Source organism: Rhinolophus ferrumequinum, chromosome X, assembly GCF_004115265.2.
Source record: "Rhinolophus ferrumequinum isolate MPI-CBG mRhiFer1 chromosome X, mRhiFer1_v1.p, whole genome shotgun sequence".
NCBI lineage: Eukaryota > Metazoa > Chordata > Mammalia > Chiroptera > Rhinolophidae > Rhinolophus > Rhinolophus ferrumequinum.
The window spans coordinates 118298614-118317241 of NC_046284.1; the positions used below are offsets into that span (position 1 = coordinate 118298614).

At 43.3% G+C, this 18628-nt stretch overlaps 1 protein-coding gene across 2 annotated transcripts in view; it reads left to right on the forward strand.

The window, feature by feature from the left end:
* Positions 1-18628, forward strand: part of ARHGAP6 (Rho GTPase activating protein 6) — a 449126-nt gene that overhangs the window by 195356 nt on the left and 235142 nt on the right. The window contains exon 1 of one of the 2 annotated variants that reach the window (XM_033119101.1): positions 6664-6929. The exons of the other annotated variant lie outside the window; for it this stretch is intronic. Coding sequence (XP_032974992.1) covers positions 6885-6929 — 45 coding nt within the window. The 5' untranslated portion in view covers positions 6664-6884. Of the gene's footprint in view, positions 1-6663; positions 6930-18628 lie in introns of those variants that run through there. 2 annotated transcript variants of the gene reach the window in all.

Consider the following 18628-nt stretch of genomic DNA (forward strand, 5'->3'; position numbering starts at 1 on the left):
AGATATACTACTATGTGGAAATTATTAAAGGATGAATTTCTTATGTCTAGGAAGGGTTTCTCAACCTTGGCACTTGACATTTTGTACAAGATAGTTCTTTGTTTTGTGTGTGTGTGTGTGTGTGTGAGGGGTGCTGTCCTGTGCATTGTGGGATGTTTAGAAATATCCCTGGCTTCTACCCACTAGACACAAGTGGCAACTTGCCCCCAGCCCACTCCTCCCTGCAGTTGTGACAACCAAAAATGCCTCTAGACATTGCCAAGTGTCCACTTTGGGGGGGAATTGTCCCTGTTGAGAACCACTGGCCTAAGAGATATGGGTGGGGCACTAGCAGTATCCACCCCTGCCACAGGCACACCTTTCATCAGAGGGCACCATAGCCATCTAATGAATGAGTCTGACTTATCAAAACGAGTGTCTACTTTGAAACATACTGGCATGGCCTGCAAAGAGATTTGGACCCAATTTCCATTTACATCTCGACTCCACCATTTACCAGATGTGCAAAGCAAGTTACTTTCATGAAAAAAGATGGAGATAGTCATATGTTCCTCACTCTATTTTTCTGAGGATCCAGGTTTGCTGTTTGCAAAGCATCTGGTTGGACAAAGGGCCAGTGATGTATGTGCTCAATAATTAGTGGGCTTGTTATCATTTCAAATGATGATTGTAGCGCTAGCAGCACTGGTATTGTCATGGTATTGCATACAGACGAAAGGAGATTGTAGTTGGTTGGGTGGAGGCAGTAGACAAACACTGGATTACAGATAGAATGAAAAGTAGTCGCTGCTTGATTTTCCAACCAGTTTTGGGGAAGTCATAACTAGAGGGAGTGCAGCCTCTCTATTTTGCCTAATGACCCTTGAATAGAAATTTATTTTAGAAACATCTCTCTGTGGATACTTCTTAAGGGCACTCTCCCTGGCTACAAGGTACTGAATAGGATTCTTCAGTGATGATATCAAAATGGAAGAACAGGACAAACCAGTGATATCAAATTGGACCTATTGTAGTGGTCAGTTTATCCTCATGCCCTCACTGCCCGCCCCATGCCTTCTTTCCCTGCACTCACAGGGCATCACTTCTTGTTATTCTCGGTAGTGGGGATCAAGGCTGAGGACAATAGTACTAGGTGATGCCAGGGCATTGTTTTCTCCCTTCTCCATCCTATGTCACCACAGCTCTAGGTACCATTCTTGGGACCCCCCAGGAATACCTCATTCACTGGTCTTTGGACCAGGCCTATCTTCAGACTGGGGCTTATCTCTGACTTACCTGGAGAAAGGAATTTTCATTCTTCCTTGGATTCCTCCCATCTCCATATCCCTGTTCGGGCCAAGAAGAAGGGGAGAACTATGGTTGTGGAGCAAAATAGCAGTTCCTTAAGTGGCACTTATATTTATAGTTAGACTGCTAAGATTCCCCCCACCTCACCCCATATGCAGAACTTCTGCCTAATAAAATATCCTCTCTCAAAGGCATAGCTGGTGTACCCATTGTTCCTACTTGTACATGGGGATGGAGTTGGCAGTGGCATTTCCAGTTCCTAGCAGGGCTGGTAGGTCCTTCTTCACTTATCAGAGACGTGATTTTGGGCAAGGAGGACCTTAAGCTGCTTCCCCATCTCTCCTTCCTGGTCCTAGAGTTTGATTTCCTGAATTTTATCTTTGTCATCCCATGAGAAAACCTAGAAGAGAGACAACTCTAAACTATGTTCATTCTTTGTATAAACTTTGTTCAGTCTATTTATACTGTAATGTAAATAAAGATTCTAATGGGTACAATCAGTTTGGAAAACTGTTGGGCACTGGCCAGTAAAGCCGAAGATATGCATGCCTATGACCCAGCAGTTCTGTTTCCAGGTTCATACTCTGTAAAAATCCATGCACACGTACACAAGGAGATATGCATAATGACGTTCAAGCAGTGTGGTTTTCAGTAATCCAGAACTGGAAAGGGCACAAATGTCCATTGGGAGTTGAAGAGCTAAATAGTGATAAACGCATACAATGGAATACTAGATAGCAATGGGAATGAACAAACTACAGCTATACGGTAACATGGAAGAACCTTAAAAACATTCATGTCACGTAAAAGGATCCAGATGTAACAAAAACATGCTTATGATCCATTTTATATGAAGTTAGAAAACAGGCAACACTAAGCTCTAAGATTTATAGATGCATAACTTCCTAAAAAGCAATGATTCTCAAACAGGGGTGATTTTGCAACCCCACCCCTCACCCCAGGGAACATTTATCAATGTCTGGAGACATCGTTGGTTGTCACTATTCAAGGAGGGGGATAATATTTGCATCAAGAGGGTAGATGCCAGAAGTGTTGCTAAATATTCTAGGATGCATAGGACAGCCTCTGTAACAAAGAATTACTGGTGTGACACCAAAACCACAAGCAACAAAAGCAAATATAAACAAGAGGGACTACATCAAACTGACAAGTTTCTGCACGGCAAAGGAAACAATCAACAAAATAAGAAGGCAACCTACAGAATGGGAGAAAATATTTGCAAACTATATATCTGATTGGGGCTTAATCTCCAAAATATATAAAGAACTCATACAACTCAATAGCAAATAGTAACAATGTGTGGAATTCAAATTGTTCAAGATTTAACAGACCTCTTAGCGTTCTACACAAACTCCTAGGTCCCTTCTTGAGTCTTGAATGAGTGGACTGAGAACTGAAGAGGTGTATGTTTCACTCTGAGGTAAATTTAAGAGTCTTGCAACATGGACTAATAATTTCTTTACTTAAATGTTTTATCCTAACTCCCCAAATCTTTCAAATATAGAAAAACAACTCTATTGCACTTGAAAATTTAACTCTGACTTAGAAATGATAATTGAGCAAGAAATATGTTAGCAGGCAGAAGTTATTCCTAAAATGCAAATACAGCAGGTCCTTGGATAACGTTCTTAAGTTCAATGCCGTTTAGCTATAACGTTGATGAGAAAAAAAGAGATGGATTTCCCGCTGGGGCCACTGTCTGTGTGGGGTTTGCAGATCTCCCCAGGTCTGTGGGTTTCCTCCGGGACTCCGGTGTCCTCCCATGTCCCAGGTTTGTGCACGTGAGGTGAACTGTTGTGTCTGCATTGTCCCAGTCTGAGTGAGTGGGGGTGGGTGTGAGTGGCCCTGAGATGGAGGGCGTCCTGTCCAGGAGGGTCCTGCCTGGCACCCCGAGCTGCCGGGACAGGCTCCAGACACCCGTGTCCCGGAACCGGAATCCATTATCTGACTTGTTTTCATTCATCTTTCTCAAATGTGTGTAGAGCTCACATTTATTTCAAAATTTCATATTAGAAGTGTTTTGGGTCTTTATTTAGAAGTTTGGTGATGTTTTTGTGACCAGAAATATACTGTAGGAACTTAACTCGTGCATATGTCAATTACCTTAGGGTCAAATTAGTTTTGTTATATATCATTTCACTTAAAGTTACAGTTTCTATTAAGAACTTATGGATGACATGAAGTGAGGACTTATTTTACACAATTTGGGAATGATGGATTATTGTTGGCTTATGATAATGCCATTTAGTGACTTAATATATTTTCCAAAGGCAGAATACAGACAAAGCCTAAGATAACTCAATTTTAACATGGAGGTGACTTACTCAGAGATAATGATCAAAGGGGCTGTGGTTAAGGTTTTTTAACTCCAGGGACTCACCTTGGATTTATCACACGAAGGTGTGACAATTAAGTTCATGAACTCGTTGCAACAATGTTGCTGACCTTTTTGATATCAGAGGGATTATTCATTATGAATTTGTACCAACTGAACAGTTAACCAAGTTGACTATTTGGAAGTGCTGAAAAGGCTGCGTGAAAAAATTAGAGACTTGAACGTTTCACCAACGGTTCATGGCTCTTGCATCACGACAATGCACCAGCTCACACAGCACTGTCTGTGAGGTAGTTTTTAGCCAGTAAACAAATAACTGTATTGGAACACCCTCCCTACTCACCTGATCTGGCCCCCAGTGACTTCTTTCTTTACCCGAAGATAAAGGAAATATCGAAAGGAAGACATTTGATAACATTGAGGACATCAAGGGTAAGATGAGGACAGCTCTGATGGCCATTCCAGAAAAAGAGTTCCTGAATTGCTTTGATGGGTGGACTAGGTGCTGGCGTCGGTGCATAACTTCCCAAGGGGAGTCCTTCGAAGGTGACTGTAGTGATATTCAGCAATGAGGTATGTAGCACTTTTTCTAGGGTGAGTTCGCGAACTTCATTGTCCTACCGTGTGTGTGTGTGTGTGTGTGTGTGTGTGTGTGTGAATGAAACTCTTTGTAGGGAAAGGGATTTTTAGCTTCGAGGACTTAATGGCAGCTCTGACAGAGGAAGAAGTCCTAAGGCTGACGAGTTCATCTTTCTCAGTAGGACTCAGTGAAGCAAAGGTCCCTAAATTGGGGCATTTGTGTATGCATGTTGCCTTCTCTGAAGGATGCGGCATGGAGAAGCCCGTGCTAGTTGTCTGCCTTATTCTAGGGGTCTTTGATGGCATAGCTATAAAGGTTGCTTTCAGCAGCATGGCAGAGTGACAGTAAGGAGGGGACTTTAGTGTGTCACTTTTCTAGCTCTGCCTGGACATGCCAGGGAGCAGGAAGTACCTTCAAGGTGAATGGGTATGCTCTGTCCTCGCACGTAGCAGACGGAAAGGAAAGCTGGGCAGGAAAGGCTGCAGGGAGACTAGGGCAAATGGTGAAATTCACTCTTAAGACAGCAGCACTCTGGCTGGAAGTTTCTGTTTGGGGCAGGGGATTGATTTTAAATGTCTTTTTATTTTTAGGTTATTATAGTGTACAATACACATAGTGAAGGGTGTGAATTTCACAAATCTGAACTACCTCTCAGTGAATTTTTACATAGGGGTGTACTTGGGTAGCTGTCACATAGTTCAAGATACAGAACATTTCCTGCACCCCAGAAGGTTCCCCTGTACTCCCTTTCCAGTCAATACCACCTCCCCATCTGGTGATCACTGTTCAGGCTTCTACCACCATAGATCGCATTGGCCTATTTCAGTTCAACGCTTGACTTTCAATCCCAGAATAAATAAATGCAATCTTACCATATGTCCTCTTTGGTCTGATTTCTTTCTGTTCACATGATGTTTCTGAGAATAAGCCATGTCGTTATGTACATCGGTAGCATTTTCCTTTCATTGCGGAAGGACATTCCATCATATGAATAGACCACAGTGGGCTTATCAGGTATCCACTGATGGACATTTGGATGGTTTCCATTTTGGTGATTCTGCCTGAACATATTATGAAGATTCTTGTACACAGGAGGCCATTGGTCCCCATTTCTCTATATATCTAAGAGTGGAATTGCTGGGTCAGACAGTAGGCACATGATAAGTTTTAGTAGATAAAACCTTAGTTTTCTAGCAGATGAACTGTCATGGGACTGTGCATCAGTAGATGCTTCAGGATACCTGTACCCCTGGCTTCATGGTTCCAGTGCTCTTTACATTTATGCTGTCAATTGTTCTAAAATATTATGTGCCAGTGGGTATTCCATCCAACCCAATTGTAAGGGCTGGAACACAGAGGCCACATCCTGGTTTCCTACCTCCAACCCCCACAGAGCAAGTGGAGGGTCACTCAGGGAGTCCAGTCTAGCGGGACCCTGAAGAATTGACACAAGCCACCCACAAATCCATCTTCCACTTGATAGACACGCTTCTTGGGCTTGGATTGATTGATTTCACTGAGCCTGGAGTGTCTTCTCTGGCCCCACACTCTGCCTCGTCTGGACTCAGGTTGTAGGGATGCACAGCAGTCAGAGTACCAGGCCTGGGGAGGAAACTGGTGCTCTTCTCCACGGGGATTTAAAGTGCAGGCTTCCGTGCGGGGACTGTAGAACAGAGGCCAGTTTTAGGGGGTGCTGTGAACCTCCAGTGTGTGCTAAAAATTATTTGGTTTACCTGGCAGGATTTGCAAATAGCGTATGTTTCTTCTATTTCCAAATCCTTGCTATGTCCTTTCCCTACTTGCTCCTAAGAGCTAAAACACAGAAAGCAGTGCTTTGAGCCCTCCCACCCCACCCCTTATCCAGCCTGGCACCAATGCCAGTCCTCACGTTCCAGCAGATTTTCCAGGACTCCCCCTTCCAGTGGGGTTCCCCAAACATGCCTAGGTCCTGTAAGCCTTCGGGAACTCAGTTTGCCCAAAGTGACACGGCCGGGCTAGCCTCCAGCCTGGCCTCCCTCCCCTGAGCAGTTCCCCCGAGGCGGCATTACTTGGCTCCTCTCTGGCCTGCCCTCTCCTAGGGTTCCCGCGTCTGAGAGTTTCCCAAAGGAGGGCTTTCCAACGCCGAAACCCCGCCCTTCCCGAAGCCGATTCCCAAGTTAGAGAAAGTCTCTCTTGGAAACCCAACCTCGCCCTCTCGCTGGTGTTGACGGCTTGGTCAGGGGCGGGGTGGCAGGAGGTAGGCGCGCCAGGCGCTCTGACACCTGTCGTGGGCGCGCTGGGTCGTTGTAGCCCCTAACAGCTGGCAGCAGCAGCCGCGACAGGGGCTGGCCAGGAGCGGAAGGACTTAAGCGCCCGCCCATCACATCTGACTCCGCCGCTGCCTCCTCTCCCCCTCCTCCTTCTCCCCCCTCCAACTCCTCCTCCTCCTCCTCCTCCTCCTGCTACTCCTCCTCCTTTCCATTCGCCGCTGCCTCCTCCCTGTCCCTCCAGCTTCGAGGCGGGACGCTGGTGCCCTGGGCGCTTTGCAGCGCGCTCGGGGCGCAAGGAGCAAGGCTCACGTCCGGGGGCTGCCCCGGGATGGCAGTGAAATAAGGGGACCTCAGACAGGCGCCGCGATCCCAGGCTGAGCCCGGGGATCCGCCACTCCTCCCCGGTGGCGACATGGGGGACCCGGAGTGCCGCGAGAAACCGCGGCTGCACTACGCGGTGAGTGTCCCGGCGCAAACGGAGGCGACAGGGGGCGCCACTTGGCCGGCCTGGGAGGGGACAGCTCGTGTTTGGTGGGATCTGAGGCTCCCCAGAGGTCCTCGGTAGGGTAGGGGGTGAAGTGGAAGGTGCCGCGTGCGGCCCCCCCGGAGTGTCAACTTTTCGGGAACTCACTGCCCTTTAGAAGGGGAGCCCGCGGTAGCCACTGCGTTCGCGGCCGGGGGTTGGACCCTGCTGCCGCCTCGCTGGCCAGGGCTGAGAAGTGGGGTTACTGGGGCTGGCACAGGTTTGCCCATTGAGCCCTGGGTCAGATATTCTGCAAAAAACGGGAATAGAGCTGGGTAGGAGGCAGGGCGGCTTCGCGATCCCAGCGTGTGGGGAAGGGACTCACAGGAGAAATGCAGTGCGGTGCGTTGGGGTGCAGCGGCTTTGCTCTTTGGAAAGAGGGTGTGCATTTCCCGCTGAATTCGTAGCGGGACAGAATGCTGTTGCGCATTATCTGATAAATATGAGAGGATGCCAGGGGCTCTTCTGTCGGTGGCCTCTCTTTTCCCTGTCTGCTCAAATATTCCACAAATATTTCTTGGGGACCTACTGTGTTCCAGGCACTGTGCTCGGGCGCTGGGGTCCCTTAGGACACAGCAGACAAAAAGCCCGTGGGATCTGCCTTCTTTAAAGAAGGAGTCAAGATGTCAAGTTTGATGATCGACCCACCATATCGATTCTGGATTGAGTTTGTTTTTGAGAGAGAGAAAAGAAAACAGAAAAGAAAGCTATTTCTGAGGAATGAGTACTATTTCTGAAGATTCTGAAAGCCACCCCCGGGAAGCAGGCAGGCAGCAGTGTTAGCTTACTCCAATCTTTGGACATTTATTTTCCAGTTGTAAGATGTGTCATTTTGAGATGAGGCATTGCAGTTGTTCTGTTATTTGCTACTTTACCGAGTTTTCCTGGACGTGATTTTCACTGTTGAGATGGGGCATGCTGAACATCAACTTTAAAAACTGGAAAAAAACACACAGAAAGTTAAGACAAGAATCATCAACATTTATAATAAGGCAAAAGCAGTTATCTGTCTGGAATTTGTATTCTCCAAAATGCACTCTCCACATAATAATATATTTTGAAAGAAAGGAGTCGAGGTGGACAGGGGTGGTAGGTGCAGAATTCCTGGAGCTGCCCCAGCTCCTTCCCAGTGCCACCTGCTGGGTTCTGGATCAGCTGGGGGACTGTTTTGCTAACGGGGAACCTCTGCTGGGTCACTTTGCTGGGCTGGAGAAAGGAGGACCCGAATTAAAAAATCATTAAGGTCCCCTCCCAGGTGAACATTTTAGGAACCCATGACAGCCCTTTCTCTAGTTTTGCCGGAGTTACATGCCTTGAAATGGCAAGTGAGACACTAGGAAGTTACTAATGCTGGTTCAGTGTTTCACCTTTTAACGTGGTATTTTGGGTGACCCGCTTTTGTCAGAGGTTTCTTTGCACAGAAAGATCTACAGTCTTGTTCATTATGCCCGATCGGCGTCTCACCCCATCCCCTTTTCCAGATTTTGAATTGTGTGCTGGTGCCCTGTGATTTGTCATCTAAGAGCTCTCCCATTTACAAGTTGACGGAGGAAAGATGAGAACTAGCTCCTTAACTAAAAAAAAAAAAAAAAAAAAAAAGAATTTGTCTATTCATTCTGCAAATGATCATTGCCTCAACTGTGCAAATAAACCCAATGCATCCCAAAACAATTTAAAACCTATTTTCATTCAGCTGTCTCATTTCTCCTAAAAAGCATACACTTAGCGTCTAGCTGTTGCTAATGTCTCCTTTTGCGCTCTGAAGATTTGCTGATGAAGTAGCCCTTTATTCTAGCACAGAACACGACATACATGGTTTCTGAGTTAAGGCTATAAAAAAGAAGATTCCAGAGGGAATTTGTTGGCTTTCAGGCTAGCAGAAGTCACCTGGGTCCTCTGTAGAATGAGAAAGCAGCAGCCGTCAACAGCTCTGTATTGGTCACAAGTCAAAAGAACGTTCTTCATTTAATGTGTCCCATTCATTGCTTTTCATAGCAACGTAACCCTCTATAGCTTAATATCTATTCGAACACTGTACTCTTCCTGTGCTTCTCCCATATTGGGTGAGGTGATTTTCTAAAGCTTGCTTTGCCTTTTAGCACAAATATTCTACTTCCTTTGTTCAACATGGTTTTGCCTCACTGTGTATTGTCCTGGGGTCTTGGAGGGTTTTTTTTTCTCTCTCTCTTTTTTTTTTTTTTGGTCTGAATCTTCCTGGAAAAGAATTACCCTCCACGTGTCCTTAGTACCTCTTGTTCCTCTGAAATATAATCTAGGGGGCAAGAATTTTATGTTCTTCCTTCAGTGCCTTTTTCATTCGTCCAAGATGAGACTGTATATAAGAAATCGGTGGCCCGTGTTTTATTCGTTCATCAAACATTTGTTGAGTGCTTATTGTATGCCAGCTATTTGGTCAATTTTCCAAAGTGACAAGTAAATAGTGAAAATGTTAAGAGTTGCTATGAATTCCTCTTATCTTTTTAAATGGTCACAAAGAGGAACACAAATACTTAAGTAGATAAGAGTATCCTACACATGTAATCAGTTACATTTTCCCAAAGTATAGCACAACTGTCTTCTTGTTTTATCATCATAACAAAAATGTGTGTTAGTGCTAATGTTCTCCTCCCAACCTTTCCTCCCACGGTTTTCCCACATTCAGTTTATGGTGACTCCATCCTTCCAGCTGGGTGTCATCCTCAGTGTTTTGGTCCGATTTGCATTTTGAACATCCTGCTGTGGTCCCAATATGGAGTCGAGGGTGACGAGGCACCAGAGTGCATCCTGGCATTCGGGCCAGGGAGAGACGAGAGAAGATGACCTACAGTAGGGTGACAGCTGGGCTGAAGGTTGAGAGCAGGTGGCATATTTGAGAGATGCATAGGACATCAAACCAGCCAGAGTTCATTTGGATGAGCTATAGAGGTGCTAGAGTATGAGGGTCAAGGATGGCATACAGGAATCCATGATTTCCTGGCAGCACTTCTAGAGAAACTGCAGATCAGAATAACATTTCCTTCATCTTCGTTGTCGTTTGCCAGTTGTAAAATGTTTGGACACAGTCTGTATCCATTTCAGCCTCAAATCCAGCTGGTGGGTTAGACAGGTTTTCTATTTCCAAGCTTAGAGCAGTAGAGTTGAAGGTGGCACAGGTGTAGCTGGTGACAGAATGGAGAGCTTTATTCAGGTGCTCTGATCACATAGGGCTTCTCTGACTCATTTAGATAACTAAGATTGATGAGCTGAATATCCTTCTCTCTCCCCTTTTTGTCGACATAATAAACCGACAATCAAATATTGTACCTTCAGTGACTTAATGTGACCATCCGTATTGTTGAACTGCACGGCCAAATAGCTCTCTAATTGGACTAGTACAGACAAAAAAAATGTTTTAATATTCGTTAAGTTCAATGCCGTATCTTTATGTCTTTCTCAGGTTTTCTCAGCCTCAGCAGAATGAACATTTCAGGCCCATTAATTCCTGGTGCTGGGAGCTGTCCTGTGCACCCTAGGTATTCAGCAGTACCCTTGGCTTCAACCCGCCAGATGAACAATATTCTCCTGCTTTTGGTGCCTCCAGAAAGTCAGGTCACTGAGCCTGAGTTAAAGATTACATTAACCTGCCTTCCCCAATGGTCCTCATATGCTTTCTGTCATTAACTACAAACAAATCATTACAACCTTGATGGTCTGCCAAGATCATGTAACATATGTTGAATTTCATGACAACCCCTCCAATGAAGTGTAGAAACTCCTTCAGGCGAGTTACTGCACTGAGCCTTGGTACCAGAACAAATTATCAGAGAACTTTGGAGCAGCTTATAAATGCCATTATCCCCAAGCAACTCCTTGGAGGTACACACCTATTTTCCCCATCTTCTATGAAAGGGGAACAATAAGGTCTTGGGATGCTGCTGGTTAAGAGAAGTCTGTGGGTGGGTGATGCATGTTCTATTCACGGAGGTGTGGTCCAAAAGCAGGGGCTTAGACTCTGATCGGCACTGGTCCCTGTGGAGTCCAGCTGTCAAGATGCAGCCATTCCTGTCCTTTGGACCTGTCTACTTCTGAGTTCCTCTGGTGCTGACTTCACTTCCTGTTTGGTGAGGGCACCCCACCATCTGTGTTCTTGACCACAGCCTTGTTATTAAATGCTGACTGTTCCCTCGCTCTGCCTAACCCCTCCCTAAGGTACCCACCGGAAAAGCTAAGCTGCTTACCCTGAGAGGAAGTCTCTTCACCCAAAACGATTAAGGTCTTAATATAAAAGTTTCCAAATTTGCTCTCCGTGAACATTGGATTTTCCAAGACTTTGAGGCTATTAAATTAAGTGAATAATTCGGTGGTGTTGATTATGGGATATTCTTTGATAATTCTGAAGACACCCAGCACTGGGCACTGCTGCAGGGCTGAGCTGATATGAATCAGTTGTTATCCATTAACGCGGCCAGTGTAGACATCTTAGGAAATTCAGCAGCACAGCGCAGAATTCACTTCTGTAACACTCTGTTTGCTTATGGTTGGTCTCTCCACAAAAGCAAGAATTTTGCAAGTTACAAATAAATAACTTTTTTACTTATTAAATCCCCTTAATATTAGCTAATGTTAACTAAGACATTGTATTAATATTAACCGTTAATATTAACTAATAATTATTATTAAACCCCCTTAATTCATACCTCTGCTAATCACGGATACCTTTTTCACATATACCCCCACATGCTTTCTTTTCTGCTGCACTCAGAGCTTTTCCTGGATGTACCCTCTTTGGTCTGGAACTCCGTCATTTTAGGAAGCCCATCCTTCAAAACACTTCTTAAGCAGCACTGTTAATTGATAAATAATCAGATTCTGGTTGGGTGTTGCATAGTGGACTCACCTGCCAATTATAGGAAGACAAATACTACCCTTTGCCTAGTCCTTTCTGGGAATAAGCTTGTATCATTTACTTTTCCTGTCCCCCATATTGTGATAACCCCGGACCTCATGCACTTGAGTTTCGACTTGGTTGTGATGTTATTGTCCAGCAATACACATTCTTCACTGGATTTTTGATTCCTCACTTGCCCCTTCTCACCTGTATCAATCTCAGCCTTTCCTGCCTCAGTAAATTGTTGGCCACTTGGTGAGTTGCCCAAGCCAGAGTTCCTAGAGGTCATCCTGATTCCTCCCTTTCTTGCGTCTCCCACATTGAATCTCCGAGCCAACCCTGGCCAGTCTGTTTCACAGTATTTTCCAAATCCGTCCTCTTCTTCCCATCTTCACTGCTGTCACCTAAATCCAAACACTCAGCATCCATCATCCTCACTAAAACAACACGGCAACCCTGTATTATAATCCTTTGGCCAGTGAGATCTTTTGAAAAGCAGATGAAGTTGTGGCATTTCAGTGCTCAAGGCTCTCCGGTTTGTTTCCATTACACTTAGAGTAATAGCTTCATCCATGACCTTGGCCTTCCAAGTCCACCTATGTGATCCTCCCTGCTTCCTAACATCCTTCCTCATCTTACCACTGTCCTGTCACATTTGTGTCCCTTTCTGTTCCTCAGATGTAACCAGCTCTTTCTTGCCCAACACCTTTGTACTTACTGTCCCTTCTGCCTGCAGTGTTCTTTGTGTGGAAGGTTTTTGTGTGTGTTTCTTACAAGGTGCAGAACTAAATGGAACCTTCCCTGACTGTTCCCTCCAAAGTGCTTCTGACTCCACTGCATTATCATATATGTGATCATATATCACACTAGCTGGTGCTTTTGTTGTTTGTATCACTACTTGGTATTATATACAGAGGGGGCCAACAAAATGTATACACATTTTAAGAAAGGAGAAAAACTGTATTAAAATTGTAATAATGTATACCGACAACAAAAGATGAATACAAGTCATGTGTATACATTTTCTCTGGCACACTGGTATACATTCATTCATTGTTTGTCTCTCCCTACTGCTGTGTAAGCTTATTCAGGGCAGAGACCCAATCCTTCTTTTCCTACCATATCCCCGTTGCCTAGTGTGGGCCCTGCATAGGGTAGGCACCCAATAAATATCTATGAGTAGGTGAATCTGGCTGCCTGGGTGTTTTTACCTAGATTACACCAGGGGGTTCAAAACTTCACTCATTATCAGTTGATGCTTGCAACACATATTGGCTTCAAGGGTTTCACCCAATTCACTAATTGAGAATCTCCAAGGCTGGGACTTGGAATCCAGACTTTGAAAAAGCTTTGGAGGTGATTCTGACATCAGCCATGTTTAGAAACCACTGATTGATTTACATGGAGAACCACTTACCATTCAGGACGCACAAAGTCTGGATTCAGCAGCAAAGTGGATCCGGAGAGTACAATCTAGTACTTCACTCAGGTGACTCTGAGGTGATGTCATACAGGTTTTTAGAGAGGTCTTTTGTTTTATAACCTAGTGTTCATTTCAGCTGAATTCTCTAAGGATACTAGAGGCAGAGGAATGAGTCCTCTACATAGTATGGTCTAGCAATACTCGTATGCTCCCTCAGCATCCATTTTCTAGGTAATCTAAGCCAGTTGTTCTTAAACAGGACGTACTGGGCAATGTCTGCAGGCATTCCTCATTGTCACAGTTGCCAAGGAGTGTTACTGATATTTGGTAGGTGCAGACCTGAGATGCTGCTCAGCACCCTAAAGTGCACAGCACAACCCAACAAAGAACTGCCCAGTCCAAATGTCAATGGTGTTGGATCGAGAAACCTGGACTTAAGTGTATGCGGTGTGATTAAACAATATGGTGAATGTTTAAATAAAAAAAAAATTCTTACAGTAAAAGACACTTTGCCATTAATCCCCCTCAAAATACTCCCCCTCGCTTTGAACACATTTATCCCATCGTTCTTGCCACTTTCTGAGGCAGTTCTGGAAGTCCTCTTTCATGAGTGTCTTTAGTTGGGCTCTCGTGGCTACCTCCATGTCCTGAATCGATTCAAAACGTTTACCTTTCATGGTCATTTTGACTTTGGGGAAGAGCCAGAAGTTGCACAGTGCCAGATCCGGTGAATAAGGTGGATGAGGACACGCTGTTGTGCTTTTATTTGACAGAAATCGCCGTACCAGAAGCGATGTGTGACATGGAGCCTTTCCATTGTGATCACAACATACGGTGAATGCTGCTGCCGAGTGCCATCTAATGGAAAGGCAGGGATCTTCAATGTGGGAAGTGGCGCCTCGAACCTTAGTAACAGTGTGTGACAAGTTTCAACTTGTTTGTTGCAGTCGGGTGTGAGCTGTGGTTGAGAGAAGCTGTGTTTTAAAAGTGTGCTGTAAATCATCCTCCATCATGACAATGCTCTATGTCACACATCGCTTCTGGTAGACGGCAATTTCTGTCAAATAAAAACATTAGAATGTGCCCTTATCCACCTTATTCACTGGATCTGGCACCGTGTGACTTCTGGCTCTTCCCCAAAATCAAAATGAGTCAGGACATCGAGGCAGCCATGACAGCGCAACTAAAGACACTCACGAAAGAGGACTTCCAGAGCTGCTTCAGAAAGTGGCAAGAATGATGGGATAAGTGTGTTCAAAGCGAGGGGGAGTATTTTGAGGGGGATTAATGGCAATGTGTCTTGTACTGTAATATATATTTTTTTAATTTAAACACTCACCGAATTGTTTGATCATACCTCGTATGTCTGTAGACATGAAAATCTTTACTGTTTTTGAGGATCATTTTTATATTGTGCTTTCTAAAATGCATTCCACATATTTCCCTGACATTTAAGAGATAGAGTTGATAAAATGTGAGAGTTTACTCTGGGAAGGGTGATGGTGGCCCTTCCAGAAGCCTCAGTGCTTTGCTTTCAGGTCTTCTCTTCTTCACTCCTCAACTCTGATGCCCTTTGTAAAATTGGGCCTTAGTTTTTAAACCTTTCCTGTCTTCTCTCCTTTGTGAGTCTTCAGCTGACGTCTTGATATATGTACGTCTGACAGCCTGGTCTAATTTTCTGTCTCTCTTCTGATTTAGCTGGAATACTACTTTATTAAATCTGTTAGTCCTGGGTCTAAAATTAGCATTCAGAATCCCTCAAGTAGGATGTGAGGGAATCTCAGAAAGACTTCATGCATGGATGTTGGATCTGTTACTGTATGTGAGTGAGAAGCTAGGGCCCGCTTCTGTCCAGCAACCACTCTTTGAGGATCTGATATGGACTGACATGCTCTGGGGAAACTGCAAAAGGCGCTGAAAGAAAAGCACAAAGAAGCAGGGGAGTAGACAGCTACTCCCAGCTCTTCTCTGCCAATCCCATTGGATTGAAAGGCTCCCAGGCAGACCGGGGCACCAGGTATGGTGGTCGTCTAGCTAGACTGCCATTGACAAGGATTGTGGGGACCTTTCTTAAGTCCTGGCCACTTCATGGAATGTTAATGATCACAGCCTGTTTTATATTGTAAGCTCCAAAGTGATGGGGAGTAAATAGATTTAAAAGTCTTAAGTACTTGCAAAAAATTTGAACTAAGATTACCAATGTTTACAAACAAATATAATTAATTTAATATCTTTTAATGTACCTTCTCAGATTTTCTGGTTCTAAACTTATTTTCAAAAGATCAGCTTTTCTGATTTCTTTATTCTTAAATACATTCTGAATACTTAAAAACTTAAAGATAGATCAAATGAAACAGCACAGACTCCCACCAATCATTATACGGTACTGCTTTCTTTTTCTTCATGCTGACTACTTGGATATGCCTGTGGGATACTTCTCAGTTTGGATAAGTTATACACAAAGTATACGACTAATTTGTTCATTCAAGTATGATCATTATTACTAAGGGCTCTTTTCTTGAAAGATGTCATGACCCTGTGATATGAAAACTAGTCAGGATTGTCTCCCCTTCTCTTTGGTTATTTGACACATTCTTAGAACTCTTCTAAATTAAAAGTTTTTTATAGTAAAATTTGAGTGCTTGGAACGAATTCTGTGATGACGTTTTCAGAAGAATTTGGAGTTGTGGCTTTGGGGAAAAGTTGCCATGGAAACAGCAAAAGCCTTGAAGATGAATAAACTTTAAAAATATTTTTTGAATGACCCCTTTCTGCAGCTGACTGAAATATCTGGTAAAGAAACGTGTAAGTCAGTCCAAGTAAAATAAAGAGGCAAAAAGCATCTCGCCCACGTGTGTAACACTGCGACTCTACATTTGCTGAGCTCTCTGTGCCAGGTGGGTGCCACTTCACATGGGCAGAACCCCCTGCCATTGCTCTGGATTCCTCAGTTGGCAGTGCCATTTAAAGTAGATCCACAGAGTCATCACTGTTTAGCAAAAAAAATGGAATGTTGAATTTTCTGGAAGAATTTGCAAATGGTAACACGTAATATTATTTGGGAAGTATTTATGCATATGACCTTTAACGGCCCTATTATGATATCACTTTGGTGGTATAAGCAAAATGTATAACATAGTCTTAACTCTGATCTCAAAATAAGATATTCTCCCACCTTGGCTTCTGACTCACAGAAAAGGCCATTGTATCCATCAGGATCCCAGCAGGAAACAGATGGCACACTCAAAAAGGCTTCACTTAAGGAATGAACTATCACTGACATGTCAGTGGATTGAATGGAACCAACAAGGGATGGTGAAGCACACAGTGATTAGCAACACCAGGAAGCTGTTACCACGTGGACACAGGGAAGGACCAGTGTTACCAGTACCCAGTGACTTTTACCCTCGGCTTGAAGGGACCCTGGAAATATACCCACAGAGGATTGCAGCGAGGGTAAAATATGGAGAAACAGGGATGGAGTGGGATGATAAATACCCGACCTCTTGGTCTTCCAGCTCTCCCATTTTCCTTTAGTTCCCAAACCAAACAATCCATTGACACGCAATCCATTGATATCAGTCTCACAGGGCTCAGGCTGCCACAGAGGAGAGCAGCAATTTTTGTTCTATTTGTCGAGAGGGGGAAGTGGAGTTGGCAAACAGATAGTATCATCACGTGCACATTCAGTCTTGTTTGGGGTTTACTTACATTATGAAAGACCCTAAATTCCCAAGTATATAGAGGACTCCCACATATCTTAGCATGTCTCTTTCCTCTCCTCTGTATGGATTATTTAAATTACCGCACTTAATTTATTTTTTTTATTTTTCAATTACAGTTGACATTTAGTGTTATTTTATATTAGTTTCAGGTATACAGCATTGTGGTTAGACATTTATATAACTTACTAAATGATCCCCCTGATTAGTCTAGTGCCCACCTGGCGCTATACATATTTATTAAGATATTATTGACTAAATTCACTAGGCTGTGCTTTACATCCCCATGACTATTTTGTAACTACCAGTTTGTGCTTCTTAATCCCTTCATCAAACTAAAAAGTTTTTGCACAGCAAAGAAAACCAACAAAATGAAAAGACAGCCTACTGAATGGGAGATGTTAGTTCTTCTTCTTTGAATGTTTGGTAAAATTCACCTGTGAAGCCATCCACTCAAGGACTTTTGTTTGTTGGGAGTTTTTTCATTACTAATTCCATTTTGTTAGTAGTAATTGGTCGGTTCAGATTTTCTGTTTCTTCTTGATTCAGTCTTGCAAGATTGTATGTTTCTGGGAATTTACCTATTTCTTCCAGATTGTCCAATTTGTTGGCATATAATTGTTCATAATATTTTCTCATAATCCTTTGTATTTCTGTGGTGTCAGTTGTCACTTCTCTTTCATTTCTGATTTTACTTACTTGGATCCTCTCTGTTGTTTTCTTTATGAGTCTGGTTAAAGGTTCATCAATTTTGTTTATCTTTTTAAGCAGCCAGCTCTTGGTTTCATTGATCTTTTGTATTGTTATTTTTTTAGGCTCTATTTTGTTTATTTCTGCTCTGATCTTTATTATTTCCTTCTTTCCACTCACTTTGGGCTTTGCTGTTCTTTTTCTAGTTCCTTTAAATGTAAGGTTAGATTGTTTATTTGAGATTTTTCTTGTTTCTTGAGGTAGGCCTGTGTTGCTATGAATTTCCCTCGTAGAACTGCTTTCACTGTATCCCACAGATTTTGGGTCATTGTTTCAAGGTATCTTTTGATTTCTTCCTTGATCTCATTGTTAACCCATTCATTGTTTAGTAGCATGTTATTTAGCATCCATGTGGTTGTGTGTTTTTCAGTTTTTTTGTTGTAATTAATTTCTAGTTTCATACCATTGTGGTTGCAGAAGATGCTTGATATAATTTCAGTCTTTTTAAATTTATTGAGACTCGGCCTAACACATGGTCTATCTTGGAAAATGTTCCATGTGCACTTGAAAAGAATGTATATTCTGCTGCTTTGGGTGAAATGCTATAAAAATGTCAATGAAATACATTTTGTCTAATGTGTCATTTAAGGACACTGTTTTCTTGTTGATTTCTGTCTAGAAGACCTATCCATTGATGTCAATGGGGTGTTAAAGTCTCCTATTATAACCATATTATTGTTGATCTCTCCTTTTATTTCAGTCAGTATTTGTTTTATATATTTAGGTGCTCCTATGTTGGGTGCATAGATGTTTATAAGGGTTATATTTTTGTTGGATTGATCCCTTTATCATTGTAAAATGTCCTTCTTTCTCTCTTATGATAACCTTTTTCTAAAAGTCTATTTTTGTCTGATATAAGTTTTGCTACTCC